The sequence below is a fragment of the Pezoporus occidentalis genome, unplaced genomic scaffold, assembly GCF_034315485.1.
Source record: "Pezoporus occidentalis ecotype Australia unplaced genomic scaffold, CSIRO_AGI_Poc_V1 ctg341, whole genome shotgun sequence".
NCBI lineage: Eukaryota > Metazoa > Chordata > Aves > Psittaciformes > Psittacidae > Pezoporus > Pezoporus occidentalis.
The window spans coordinates 721,553-735,847 of NW_026915387.1; the positions used below are offsets into that span (position 1 = coordinate 721,553).

Here is a 14,295-nt window from a genome sequence, read left to right on the forward strand (position 1 = left end):
TTCTCCCCATTCCAGCCCCTTCCCATCTCCATCCCTATTCCATCCCCATCCCCATCTTCTCCCCATTCCACTCCCTTCCTATCCCTATTCCATCCTCAGCCCCATCCTCTCCCCATTCCACTCCCTTCCTACCCCTACCCCATCCCCATCCCCATCTTCTCCCCCATTCCACTCTCTTCCTATCCCTATTCCATCCTCAGCCCCATCTTCTCCCCATTCCACTCCCTTCCTACCCCTACCCCATCCCCATACCCATCTTCTCCCCATTCCACTCTCTTCCTAACCCTATCCCATCCTCAGCCCCATCTTCTCCCCTATTCCACTCCCTTCCTACCCCTACCTCATCCCCATCTTCTCCCCCATTCCACTCTCTTCCTATCCCTATTCCATCCCCAGCCCCATCCTCTCCCCGTTCCAATCCCTTCCCATCTCCATCCCTATCCCATCCTCAGCCCCATCTTCTCCCCATTCCACACCCTTCCTACCCCTACCCCTACCCCATCCCCATCCCCATCCCCATCTTCTCTGTCTTTCCATTCCCTTCCTATCCCTATTCCATTCCCAGCCCCATCTTCTCCCCATTCCAGCCCCTTCCCATCTCCATCCCTATCCCATCCTCAGCCCCATCTTCTCCCCATTCCACTCCCTTCCTACCCCTATCCCACCCCCATCCCCATCCTCTCCCCATTCCAATCCCTTCCCACCTCCATCCCATTCCCATCCCCACCCCAGAGAACACTCATGACCATCCCCACAGGGGGGGCACCCCACGGTGGGTTGGGGTTGGGGGGATCACCCCTCGGGCATCCCCATCCTCGCTCCCACCGCCGCTTCCAGCCGCAGGGACGGAGCCGGCTCCCTGGCTCCGATAGAGCCGCGTTATCTGCGCGGGGGCCGCATCCGGCCTCGCTGGCGCCCGGCCCCATCGCTCGCCCCGCGGCGCCGGCTCTAACCTGGTTACGGGGATGGATGAGCCCCGGCCCCGGCGCGCACCGGGAGCAGGGGGGGGGATAAAAGGCGGCTGCGGGGCCGGGGAGCGGCGGAGCCGCGGCCATGAGCGGGCTCTCGGCGCTGCGGGAGCGCTACGAGCGCTTCGACCCCCGCGCGTACCTGGACAACAACTACGGCCCCCCCCGCGCGGACTTCTCCTCCGAGGAGTTCGTGGTGCCCTGGAAGCTGCGGTGCCTCGCAGACACCTTCGGGACCGGTGAGGGCCGTGGGGAGCCCGGTGTGGGGCGGGAATGGGGCAGGGAGGGAGGGAGCAGGCACCGTGCCCCGCAGCGACTTCCCTGCGCCTTGGGGAGGCTGGAACTCGATGGGGTGGGGTGGGGTGGGGTGGGGTGGGATGTTGGGATGGGATGTTGGGATGGGATGGGATGCTGGGATGGGATGGGATGTTGGGATGGGATGTTGGGGTGGGATTGGATGGGATTTGGGGATGGGATGTTGGGGTGGGATGTTGAGTGGGATGGGATGTTGGGATGTTGGGATGGGATGTTGGGATGTTGGGATGGGATGGGATGTTGGGATGGGATGTTGGGATGGGATGTTGGGATGGGATGTTGGGATGGGATGTTGGGATGGGATGGGATGTTGGGGTAGGATGGGATGTTGGGATGGGATGTGATGTTGGGATGGGATGGGATGTTGGGATGGGATGCTGGGGTGGGATGGGATGGGATGCTGGGATGGGATGCTGGGGTGGGATGTGATGTTGGGATGGGATGTTGGGATGGGATTTTGGGATGGGATGTTGGGGTGGGATGTTGAGTGGGATGGGATGTTGGGATGTTGGGATGGGATGTTGGGGTGGGATGGGATGTTGGGATGGGATGTTGGGATGTTGGGGTGGGATTTTGGGGTGGGATGGGATGTTGGGATGGGATGGGATGTTGGGATGGGATGCTGGGATGGGATGTTGGGATGGGATGGGATGTTGGGATGGGATGTTGGGATGGGATGTTGGGATGTTGGGGTTGGATGTTGGGATGGGATGTTAGGGTGGGATGGGATGTTGGGATGGGATGTTGGGGTAGGATGGGATGTTGGGATGCTGGGATGCTGGGATGGGATGTTGGGATGGGATGGGATGTTGGGGTCGGATGTTGGGGTAGGATGGGATATTGGGATGCTGAGATGCTGGGATGGGATGTTGGGATGGGATGTTGGGGTTGGATGTTGTGATGGGATGTTAGGGTGGGATGGGATGTTGGGATGCTGGGATGCTGGGATGGGATGTTGGGATGTTGGGATGGGATGTTGGGATGTTGGGATGGGATGTTGGGGTTGGATGTTGGGATGGGATGTTGGGGTTGGATGTTGGGATGGGATGTTGGGGTAGGATGGGATGTTGGGATGCTGAGATGCTGGGATGGGATGTTGGGATGTTGGGATGTTGGGATGTTGGGGTGGGATGTTGGGATGGGATGGGATGTTGGGATGTTGGGATATTGGGATGTTGGGGTGGGATGTTGGGATGGGATGGGATGTTGGGATGTTGGGATGGGATGTTGGGATGTTGGGATGGGATGTTGGGATGTTGGGATGCTGGGATGTCAGGGTGGGATCCCACTGTGTCCATCTCCTTCCCCAGGTGAGATCCATGGGCGGACGCTGATCGACGTGGGCTCAGGCCCCACCATTTACCAGCTGCTCAGCGCCTGCGACCACTTCGAGGAGATCGTGGCCACCGATTACCTGGCCGTGAACCGGGAGGAGCTGCGGCGCTGGGTGCGGGGGGACCCCGGCACCTTCGACTGGAGCCCCTTCATCCAGCACGTCTGCAAGATCGAGGGGCGCGGGTAGGGGTGCACGGGATCCTGGGGGGGGGGGGGGGGGGGTGGGAGCGCGTCCCCACATCGCATGGGATCACAGCCCCACGGCCCTGAAGATGCTGGGCTGGTCCCTGCGGGAAACTGTCCCTAAATCCCATGAGATCACAGATCCACATCCCTTTGGATGCTGGGCTGATCTCCTGCACCATTGTGTCCCCAAACCCCACGGGATCACAGCCCCCATATCCCAGTGGCTGATCCCTGCAGGATCCTGAGCCCAAATCCTATGGGCTCCCATCCCCACATCCCTGCAGGTGCCAGGTTGATCCCCGCAGCGCCCCAGCCCCACAGGGATCGTTGGCAGGAGAAGGCTGCTCCCTGCAGGATCCAATCCCCATCCCCATGAGCTCCCATCGGCACATCCCCATAGACCCTGGCTGCTCCCCGCAGGATCCCATCCCCATGGGCTTCCATCCCCACATCCCCACAGGCCCCAGCTGCTCCCTACAGGATCCCATCCCCATCCCCATCCCCACGGGCTCCCATCCCCACATCCCTGCAGGTACCAGGTTGCTCCCTGCAGGATCCAATCCCCATCCCCATGAGCTCCCATCGGCACATCCCCATAGACCCTGGCTGCTCCCCACAAGATCCCATCCCCATGGGCTTCCATCCTCACATCCCCACAGGCCCCGGCTGCTCCCTGCAGGATCCTGTCCCCATCCCCAACCCCATGGGTTCCCATCCCCACATCCCCACAGATACCAGGCTGCTCCCTACAGGATCCCATCCCCATCCCCATCCTCATGGGCTCCCATCCCCACATCCCTGCAGGTACCAGGTTGCTCCCTGCAGGATCCCATCCCCATCCCCATCCCCACAGGCTCCCATCCCCACATCCCTGCATTGCCAGGTTGATCCCCACAGTGCCCCAGCCCCACAGGGATCATTAGCAGGAGAAGGCTGCTCCCTGCAGGATCCCATCCCCATAAGCTCCCATTGGCACATCCCCATAGGCCCTGGCTGCTCCCTACAGGATCCCATCCCCATCCCCACGGGCTCCCATCCCCACATCCCTGCAGGTACCTGGCTGCTCCCTGCAGGATCCTATCCCTATCCTCAACCCCATGGGCTCCCATCCCCACATCCCCGCAGGTACCCAGCTGCTCCCTGCAGGATCCTATCCCCATCCCCACATCGCTGCAGGTGCCAGGCTGCTTCCTGCAGGACCCCATCCCCATGGGCTCCCATCCCCACAGGCCCTGCCTGCTCCCTGCAGGATCCCGTCCCCATCCCTGTGCGCTCCCATCCCCACATCCCCGCAGGTCCCAGGCTGCTCCCTGCAGGATCCCGTCCCCATCCCTGTGTGCTGCCATCCCCACATCCCTGCAGGCACCAGACTGCTCCCCACAGGACCCCATCCCCACGGGCTCCCATCCCCACATCCCCGCAGGTTCCTGGCTGCTCCCCGCAGGATCCCATCCCCATCCCCATATCCCCACAGCTACCAGGCTGCTCCCTGCAGGAACCCCTCTCCATCCCCACATCCCTGCAGGCCCTGGCTGCTCCCCGCAGGTTCCCATCCCCATCCCCGTCCCCACATCCCAGGACCCCATCCCCATCCCCACATTCCTTCAGGTCCCAGACTGCTCCCTGCAGGACCCCATCCCCATACCTGTGCACTCCCATCCCCACATCCCCACAGGTACCCAGCTGTTCCCTGCAGGACCCCATCCCCACGAGCTCCCATCCCCACATCCCTTCAGGTCCCAGACTGCTCCCCACAGGACCCCATCCCCATCCCATCCCCATCCCCACATACCAGGACCCCATCCCCATCCCCACATCCCTTCAGGTCCCAGACTGCTCCCTGCAGGACCCCATCCCCATCCCCACATCCCTTCAGGTCCCAGACTGCTCCCCGCAGGACCCCATCCCCGTCCCCACATCCCAGCACCCCATCCCCATCCCCACATCCCTTCAGGTCCCAGACTGCTCCCCGCAGGACCCCATCCCCACATCCCTGCAGGTGCCAGGCTGCTTCCTGCAGGACCCCATCCCCACGGGCTCCCATCCCCACAGGCCCTGCCTGCTCCCTGCAGGACCCCATCCCCATCCCCATCCCTGTGTGCTCCCATCCCCACATTCCTTCAGGTCCCAGACTGCTCCCCACAGGACCCCATCCCCATCCCCATCCCCACATCCCTTCAGGTCCCAGACTGCTCCCTGCAGGACCCCATCCCCATCCCCACATCCCCACAGGTACCCAGCTGTTCCCTGCAGGACCCCATCCCCATCCCCACATCCCCATCCCCATCCCCATCCCCACATCCCAGGACCCCATCCCCATCCCCACATCCCCACAGGTACCCAGCTGTTCCCCGCAGGACCCCATCCCCATCCCCACATCCCATCCCCATCCCCATCCCCACATCCCCCTTTCCTCTCCCCATTAACCCCCCCCCGCAGGGAGCCGTGGCAGGACAAGCAGCGGCGGCTGCGGGCCCGTTTGCGCCGGATCCTCCCCATCGACGTCCACCGACGGGAGCCGCTCGGGGCCCCGCTGCAGCCGCGGGCGGACGCGCTCCTCTCCGCCTTCTGCCTGGAGGCCGTGAGCCCGGACCTCGCCGCCTTCTCCCGGGCGCTCACGAACGCGGCTTCGTTGCTGCGGCCCGGGGGCCACGCGGTGCTGCTGGGGGCCCTCGGGGAGTCCTTCTACGTGGCGGGGCCGGCGCGGCTCCCGGTGCTGCCGCTCGACGAGGGCGACGTCCGCCGGGCACTGAGCGGGGCCGGCTTCGAGCTGCGGCAGCTCCGCTCCTACGCGATGCCCCCGGCGCTGCGGACCGGGGTGGACGACGTCGAGGGCGTCTTCTTCGCCCATGCACGGAAGGCGGGGGGAGAATGAGGGGGGGGGGGGGCCGCGTGTGTCCCGTCCAGCGCTGAGCACTGAGCCCCCCAATAAAGGCTTGAGGTGCGTGGAACGGGGGGGGTTGATGGGGGGCTGCAGGGGGTTCAGGGATGGGGGAGGCTGCGATGGGGGTGAGGAGAGAGTGAGGATGGGGGGGATATGGGGTGCATGGAGGGGGGATATGGGGCACACAGGGGGGTAAAGGGTGAGAGAAATGGGGTGCAAAAGACATTGAGAGCATCATGTTCACCCATGCATGGAAGCCGGTGGAAGGATGAGGGGTCCAGTGTCCCCCCCAACACTGAGCCCCCCAATAAAGGGCTGAGGTGCGTGGTACAGGGGGGTGTTGGGGGGGGGCTGCAGGGGGGTCAGGGATGGGGGAGGCTGTGATGGGGGTGAGGAGAGAGTGAGGATGGGGGGGATATGGGGTACACAGGGGGGTAAAGGGTGAGAGAAATGGGGTGCACAAGACACTGACAGCGTCATCGTCGCCCATGCACAGAAGGTGGAGGAAGAATGAGGGGTCACAGCACCCCCCCCAGCACAGATGTGGGGTACCTGAGCCCCCCAATAAAGGGCTGAGGTGCATGGTACAGAGGGCTGTTGGGGGGGGCTGCAGGGGGGTCAGGGATGGGGGAGGCTGCAATGGGGATTAGGAGAGAGTGAGGATGGGGGGGATATGGGGCACACAGGGGGGTAAAGGGTGAGAGAAATGGGGTGCATAAGACACTGACAGCATCATCATCGCCCATGCATAGAAGGTGGAGGAAGAATAAGGGGTCACAGCACCCCCCCCCAGCACGGATGTGGGGTCCCTGAGCCCCCCCAGTAAAGGGCTGAGGTGCATGGTACAGGGGGGTGTTGGTGGGGGGCTCTGTGGGGGGGTGTCAGGGATGGGGGAGGCTGCAATAGGGATTAGGAGAGAGTGAGGATGGGGGGGATATGGGGCACACAGGGGGGTAAAGGGTGAGAGAAATGGGGTGCACAAGACATTGAGAGCATCATGTTCACCCATGCACGGAAACCGGTGGAAGGATGAGGGGTCCAGTGTCCCCCCCAACACTGAGCCCCCCCAATAAAGGCCTGAGGTGCATGGTACAGGGGGGTGTTGGGGGGGGCTGCAGGGGGGTCAGGGATGGGGGAGGCTGCAATGGGGGTTAGGAGAGAGTGAGGATGGGGGGGATATGGGGCACACAGGGGGGGTACAGGGTGAAAGAAATGGGGTGCAAAAGACATTGACAGCATCGGGTTCACCCATGCACAGAAGCTGGGGGAAGAATTAGGGGTCCAGTGTCCCCCCGAACACTGAGCCCCCCAGTAAAGGGCTGAGGTGCATGGTACAGGGGGGTGTTGGGGGGGGCTGCAGGGGGGTCAGGGATGTGGGAGGCTGCGATGGGGGTGAGGAGAGAGTGAGGATGGGGGGGATATGGGGCACACAGGGGGGTAAAGGGTGAGAGAAATGGGGTGCACAAGACACTGACAGCGTCATCGTCGCCCATGCACAGAAGCTGGGGGAAGAATTAGGGGTCCCCCCAGCACGGATGTGGTGTCCCTGAGCCCCCCAATAAAGGGCTGAGGTGCATGGTACAGGGGGGGGTTGATGGGGGGCTGCAGGGGGTCAGGGATGTGGGAGGCTGCGATGGGGGTGAGGAGAGAGTGAGGATGGGGGGGATATGGGGTGCATGGAGGGGGGATATGGGGCACACAGGGGGGTAAAGGGTGAGAGAAATGGGGTGCACAAGACATTGAGAGCATCATGTTCACACATGCACGGAAACCGGTGGAAGGATGAGGGGTCCAGTGTCCCCCCCAACACTGAGCCCCCCCAATAAAGGCCTGAGGTGCATGGTACAGGGGGGTGTTGGGGGGGGCTCTGTGGGGTGTCAGGGATGGGGGAGGCTGTGATAGGGGTGAGGAGAGAGTGAGGATGGGGGGGATATGGGGCACACAGGGGGGTAAAGGGTGAGAGAAATGGGATGCACAAAACACAGCATCATCATTGCCCATGCACAGAAGCTGGGGGAAGAATTAGGGGTCCCCCCCAGCACGGATGTGGGGTCCCTTGAGCCCCCCAGTAAAGGCCTGAGGTGCATGGTACAGGGGGGTGTTGATGGGGTCGGGGGGCTCAGGGATGTGGGAAGCTGCAATGGGGGTTAGGAGGGAGTGAGGATGAGGGGGATATGGGGTGCATGGAGGGGGAAAATGGGGCACACAGGGTGAGAGAAATGGGGTGCAGAAGGCACTGACAGCATCACCTTTGCCCGTGTGCAGAAGCCACTGGAAGAATGAGGGTCCCATGACCCCCCAGCACCCCAAAACACTGATGCGGGGCCCCCAGTGCCCCCAAATAAAGCCCGAGGTGCACGGTACAGGGGGGTGTTGGTGGTGGGGGTGTGCAGGGTTACCCACAGGGGCTGGAGGGGTCAGGGGGGCTGCAGTGGGGGCTAGGGAGGGAGTAAGGATGGGGTGGGCAGTGAGGGGGATATGGGGTGCACAGGGTAAGAGAAACGGGGTGCAGGATGTGGTGGTTGTGGGGTGCACAGCACAGATATGGGGTGCAATGGGAGGGGGGGGCACAGTGGGAACAAGAGCCCAGCCCAGGTTGGATTTGAACTCACCTTTATTCACATCCCACAAAACACTCAGGTTTGGGGGGGGGGGGGGGGCACAGACCCTTTGACAAGGGGGGCCCCAAGGCACCGCTCCAGCCCCACACATCACACACAGCCCCCCACATCCCCCTGCAAAAGCCGGCCAGCAGCCAGCAGGGCCCCCCCCCACCCCAAGGGAGATGTGGGGCACAGGGGGGGGTGTGGGGAGAAGAACAAACCTCAGAAGGCAACCGGGGGCCGGAGGGGGGGGGAGCAGGGGGGGTGCTTGGCACAGGGCAGGATCTGGGGGGGCACAAAGGGCCACATGTGCCCCCCCCCCCCCCAGCTCTAATCCGCTTTGAGGAGGTCGGAGTTGGCCTTGAGGAGGTAGAGGCTGTCGTCCATCAGGAAACTGGGGGGACGGAAGAGGGGGGGCTCCCACCAGCACCCATGGGCAGGGAGGGAGCCCCCAGCACCCCGAGGTTAAGAGGGGGGTACCCAGCACCCAATGCGGCAAAGAGAGGGGCTCCCGGCGCCCCGATGTCTAAAGGGGGGGCACTCAGCACCCCTGTAGCAAAGAGAGGAGCTCCCAGCACCCCAATATCAAAGGGGGGGCACTCAGCACCCCATGCACTAAAGAGAGGGGCTCCCAGCACCCCAATACCAAAGGGGCACACTCGGCACCCCTACAGCAAAGGGATGGGCTCCCAGCACCCCAATATCAAAGGGGGGGCACTGAGCACCCCATGCACCAAAGAGAGGGGCTCCCAGCACCCCAGTGTCAAAAGGGGGGGCACTGAGCATCCCTATAGCAAAGAGAGGGGTCTCAGAACCCCAATATCAAAGGGGGGGCACTGAGCATCCCTATAGCAAAGAGAGGGGTCCCAGCACCCCAATATCAAAGGAGGGCACTCAGCACCCCATGCACCAAAGAGGGGGGCTCCCAGCATCCCAGTGTCAAAAGTGGGGCACTGAGCATCCCTATAGCAAAGAGAGGGGTCCCAGCACCCCAATATCAAAGGGGGGGCACTGAGCATCCCTATAGCAAAGAGAGGGGACCCAGCACCCCAATATCAAAGGGGGGCACTGAGCACCCCATGCACCAAAGAGAGGGGCTCCCAGCACCCTGATGTCAAAAGGGGGGCACTCAGCACCCCTATAGCAAAGAGAGGGGCTCCCAGCACCCCAATATCAAAGGGGGAGCACTCAGCACTCCCCTTTCAAGGGGGGGGATGCGCTCCCAGCACCCCAATACCAAGGGGGGGGCACTGAGCACCCCATGCACCAAAGAGAGGGGCTCCCAGCACCCCAGTGTCAACGGGGGGGCACTCAGCACCCCCCTTTCAAGGCGGGGATGGGCTCCCAGGACCCCAATACCAAAGGGGGGGGTACTCAGCACCCCCCTTTCAAGGCAGGGATGGGCTCCCACACCCCAATACCAAAGGGGGGGTACTCAGCACCCCCCTTTCAAGGCAGGGATGGGCTCCCACACCCCAATACCAAAGAGGGGGCACTGAGCACCCTATGCACCAAAGAGAGGGGCTCCCAGCACCCCAATACCAAAGGGGCGCACTCAGCACCCTCCTTTCAAGGGGGGGCTCCCAGCACCCCAATAGCAAAGGGGGCACACTCAGCACCCCTACAGCAAAGGGATGGGCTCCCACACCCCAATACCAAAGGGGGGACACTCAGCACCCCCCTTTCAAGGCAGGGATGGGCTCCCAGTACCCCAATACCAAAGGGGGCGCACTCAGCACCCCCTTTTCAAGGCAGGGATGGGCTCCCACACCCCAATACCAAAGGGGGGGGCACTCAGCACCCCATGCACCAAAGAGAGGGGCTCCCAGCACCCCAGTATCAAAGGGGGGGCACTCAGCACCCCATGCACTAAAGAGAGGGGCTCCCAGCACCCCAATACCAAAGGGGCACACTCGGCACCCCTACAGCAAAGGGATGGGCTCCCAGCACCCCAATATCAAAGGGGGGGCACTGAGCACCCCATGCACCAAAGAGAGGGGCTCCCAGCACCCCAGTGTCAAAAGGGGGGGCACTGAGCATCCCTATAGCAAAGAGAGGGGTCCCAGAGGGGGGGCACTGAGCATCCCTATAGCAAAGAGAGGGGTCCCAGCACCCCAATATCAAAGGAGGGCACTCAGCACCCCATGCACCAAAGAGGGGGGCTCCCAGCATCCCAGTGTCAAAAGTGGGGCACTGAGCATCCCTATAGCAAAGAGAGGGGTCCCAGCACCCCAATATCAAAGGGGGGGCACTGAGCATCCCTATAGCAAAGAGAGGGGACCCAGCACCCCAATATCAAAGGGGGGCACTGAGCACCCCATGCACCAAAGAGAGGGGCTCCCAGCACCCTGATGTCAAAAGGGGGGCACTCAGCACCCCTATAGCAAAGAGAGGGGCTCCCAGCACCCCAATATCAAAGGGGGAGCACTCAGCACTCCCCTTTCAAGGGGGGATGCGCTCCCAGCACCCCAATATCAAAGGGGGGCACTGAGCACCCCATGCACCAAAGAGAGGGGCTCCCAGCACCCCAGTGTCAACGGGGGGGCACTCAGCACCCCCCTTTCAAGGCGGGGATGGGCTCCCAGGACCCCAATACCAAAGGGGGGGGTACTCAGCACCCCCCTTTCAAGGCAGGGATGGGCTCCCACACCCCAATACCTCAGCACCCCCCTTTCAAGGCAGGGATGGGCTCCCACACCCCAATACCAAAGAGGGGGCACTGAGCACCCTATGCACCAAAGAGAGGGGCTCCCAGCACCCCAATACCAAAGGGGCGCACTCAGCAACCACCTTTCAAGGGAGCGCTCCCAGCACCCCAATAGCAAAGGGGGCACACTCAGCACCCCTACAGCAAAGGGATGGGCTCCCACACCCCAATACCAAAGGGGGGACACTCAGCACCCCCCTTTCAAGGCAGGGATGGGCTCCCAGTACCCCAATACCAAAGGGGGCGCACTCAGCACCCCCTTTTCAAGGCAGGGATGGGCTCCCACACCCCAATACCAAAGATGCACCAAAGAGAGGGGCTCCCAGCACCCCAGTATCAAAGGGGGGGCACTCAGCACCCCATGCACTAAAGAGAGGCTCCCAGCACCCCAATACCAAAGGGGCACACTCGGCACCCCTACAGCAAAGGGATGGGCTCCCAGCACCCCAATATCAAAGGGGGGGCACTGAGCACCCCATGCACCAAAGAGAGGGGCTCCCAGCACCCCAGTGTCAAAAGGGGGGGCACTGAGCATCCCTATAGCAAAGAGAGGGGTCCCAGAACCCCAATATCAAAGGGGGGGCACTGAGCATCCCTATAGCAAAGAGAGGGGTCCCAGCACCCCAATATCAAAGGAGGGCACTCAGCACCCCATGCACCAAAGAGGGGGGCTCCCAGCATCCCAGTGTCAAAAGTGGGGCACTGAGCATCCCTATAGCAAAGAGAGGGGTCCCAGCACCCCAATATCAAAGGGGGGGCACTGAGCATCCCTATAGCAAAGAGAGGGGACCCAGCACCCCAATATCAAAGGGGGGCACTGAGCACCCCATGCACCAAAGAGAGGGGCTCCCAGCACCCTGATGTCAAAAGGGGGGCACTCAGCACCCCTATAGCAAAGAGAGGGGCTCCCAGCACCCCAATATCAAAGGGGGAGCACTCAGCACTCCCCTTTCAAGGGGTGGGTTGCGCTCCCATCACCCCAATTCCAAGGGGGGGGCACTGAGCACCCCATGCACCAAAGAGAGGGGCTCCCAGCACCCCAGTGTCAACGGGGGGGCACTCAGCACCCCCCTTTCAAGGCGGGGATGGGCTCCCAGGACCCCAATACCAAAGGGGGGGTACTCAGCACCCCCCTTTCAAGGCAGGGATGGGCTCCCAGCACCCCGATACCAAAGGGGCGCGCTCAGCACCCCCGTTTCCACCCCCCTGACCTGTAGAAGAGGACGTTGAGCGGGATGGTGCCGATGTGCCAGAGCGCGTGGGCATCCAGCACCCAGAGCAGCGGGGGGAAGTCGAGCAGCTCCAGCAGCGCCAGCGCCTGCAGCAGCAGCACCACGGCCGCGCACTTCCAGACGTGGGGCAGGCGCGGGCGGTTCCGCAGGCACCACCGCAGCCACCAGGCCACGTTCAGCAGCCCTGGGGGGGGGACGGGACACACAGAGGGGAATAGGGGGTGATCCCCCCCACATACACCCCATATATATGTATATAGGGGGGACCCCCCCATAGCGCAGGGCTCACCGATGCCCGCGTTCGCTGCCATGTTGTAGCCGTAGTCGAAGCGGACGAGGCTCAGGTAGGAGATGTGGCAGGCGAGGAAGAGCAGGAGGAAGGCTCGGAAGATGCTGATTAAGGCTGGGCGCTGCAGCCCCAGTGTCCTGGGGGGGGAAAGGAGGAGGAGGAGGAGGAAGGGGGCACTTCCATGGTCAGAGGGAGCCCCCCCCTCAGCATCCAAGGTTTGAAAGGGAGAACCCCAGCACCCCCATATTGAGTAGGAGGCCCCCCAGCATCCCCATATTAAGAAGGAGCCCCCCAGCATCCCCATATTGAGAAGGAGGCCCCCCAGCATCCCCATATTAAGGAGCCCCCCAGCACCCCCATATTGAGAAGGAGCCCCCCAGCATCCCCATATTGAGAAGGAGCCCCCCAGCACCCCATATTAAGGAGCCCCCCAGCACCCCCATATTGAGAAGGAGCCCCCCAGCACCCCCATATTGAGAAGGAGCCCCCCAGCACCCCATATTAAGGAGCCCCCCAGCACCCCCATATTGAGAAGGAGCCCCCCAGCACCCCCATATTGAGAAGGAGCCCCCCAGCACCCCCATATTGAGAAGGAGCCCCCCAGCATCCCCATATTAAGGAGCCCCCCAGCATCCCCATATTAAGGAGCCCCCCAGCATCCCCATATTGAGAAGGAGCCCCCCAGCACCCCCATATTGAGAAGGAGCCCCCCAGCACCCCCATATTGAGAAGGAGCCCCCCAGCATCCCCATATTAAGGAGCCCCCCAGCATCCCCATATTAAGAAGGAGCCCCCCCATATTAAGGAGCCCCCCAGCACCCCCATATTAAGGAGCCCCTCAGCACAACCATACTAAGAAGGAGCCCCCCAGCACCCCCATATTAAGAAGGAGCCCCCCCAGCCCCCCCACATTAAGAGGCACCCCCCCTGCACTGTGCAGCACTCACCTGACGCAGCACAGGTACACGGAGTGCAGGACAACGGCCGAAGCACAGAAATAGTCCAGTTTCTGTGGAATGGGACAGGATGGGATGGATGGGATGGATGGGATGGGATGGATGGGATGGACGGGATGGATGGGATGGGATGGGATGGGATGGGATGGGATGGGATGGGATGGATGGGATGGGGATGGGATGGATGGGATAGGACGGGATGGGATGGATGGGATGGATGGGATGGATGGGATGGATGGGATGGATGGGATGGGGATGGGATGGGGATGGGATGGATGGGATAGGACGGGATGGGATGGATGGGATGGATGGGATGGGGATGGATGGGATGGGATGGGATGGATGGGATGGGATGGGATGGATGGGATGGGGATGGATGGGATCGACAGGATGGGATGGATGGGATGGGACGGGATGGGATGGATGGGATGGGATGGGACGGGATGGATGGGATGGATGGGATGGATGGGATGGGACAGGATGAGATGGATGGGATGGGATGGATGGGATGGGGATGGATGGGATGGGGATGGATGGGATGGGACAGGATGGGATGGATGGGATGGGGATGGATGGGATGGGACAGGATGGGATGGATGGGATGGGACAGGACGGGATGGGATGGATGGGATGGGATGGATGGGGATGGGATGGGACGGGATGGATGGGATGGATGGGATGGATGGGGATGGGATGGGGATGGGATGGGACAGGACGGGATGGGATGGATGGGATGGGGATGGGGATGGGATGGGGATGGATGGATGGGATGGATGGGATGGATGGAGATGGATGGATGGGATGGGACAGGATGGGATGG

General features: G+C 62.4%; 2 protein-coding genes across 3 annotated transcripts; one reads left to right on the top strand and one right to left on the bottom strand.

The window, feature by feature from the left end:
• The first annotated feature begins 896 nt into the window (after nucleotides 1-896).
• Nucleotides 897-6,508, top strand: PNMT (phenylethanolamine N-methyltransferase). Of its 2 annotated transcripts, none has more exons than XM_062629831.1 (4): nucleotides 897-1,207; nucleotides 2,594-2,801; nucleotides 5,244-5,700; nucleotides 6,482-6,508. In XM_062629831.1, exons 1-3 carry the CDS (start codon nucleotides 1,054-1,056, stop codon nucleotides 5,677-5,679), a joined length of 798 nt encoding a protein of 265 aa, XP_062485815.1. In that variant the 5' UTR covers nucleotides 897-1,053; the 3' UTR covers nucleotides 5,680-5,700; nucleotides 6,482-6,508. The 2 variants fall into 2 exon arrangements, with proteins under 2 accessions (XP_062485815.1, XP_062485816.1); XM_062629832.1 differs by lacking the exon at nucleotides 897-1,207 and adding an exon at nucleotides 1,799-1,834 and having other exon boundaries at nucleotides 2,560-2,801.
• A 2,029-nt stretch (nucleotides 6,509-8,537) lies between these two features.
• PGAP3 (post-GPI attachment to proteins phospholipase 3) lies at nucleotides 8,538-13,558 on the bottom strand (the record flags this gene model as incomplete). Its single annotated transcript, XM_062629834.1, has 4 exons — nucleotides 8,538-8,685; nucleotides 12,210-12,414; nucleotides 12,520-12,656; nucleotides 13,467-13,558. Coding segments are annotated over 4 exons (498 nt in total), but the record flags the coding sequence as incomplete, so codon positions are not given.
• Between the last annotated feature and the right edge of the window lie 737 nt (nucleotides 13,559-14,295).

Excerpts from the sequence above, each read along its gene's own strand:
- PNMT (XM_062629831.1), top strand. The coding sequence starts at position 1,054 with ATGAGCGGGCTCTCGGCGCTGCGGGAGCGCTACGAGCGCTTCGACCCC. Across the intron at positions 1,208-2,593 it reads CGCAGACACCTTCGGGACCG|GTGAGATCCATGGGCGGACG; the intron begins GTGAGGGCCGTG and ends CTCCTTCCCCAG. Across the intron at positions 2,802-5,243 it reads TGCAAGATCGAGGGGCGCGG|GGAGCCGTGGCAGGACAAGC; the intron begins GTAGGGGTGCAC and ends CCCCCCCCGCAG.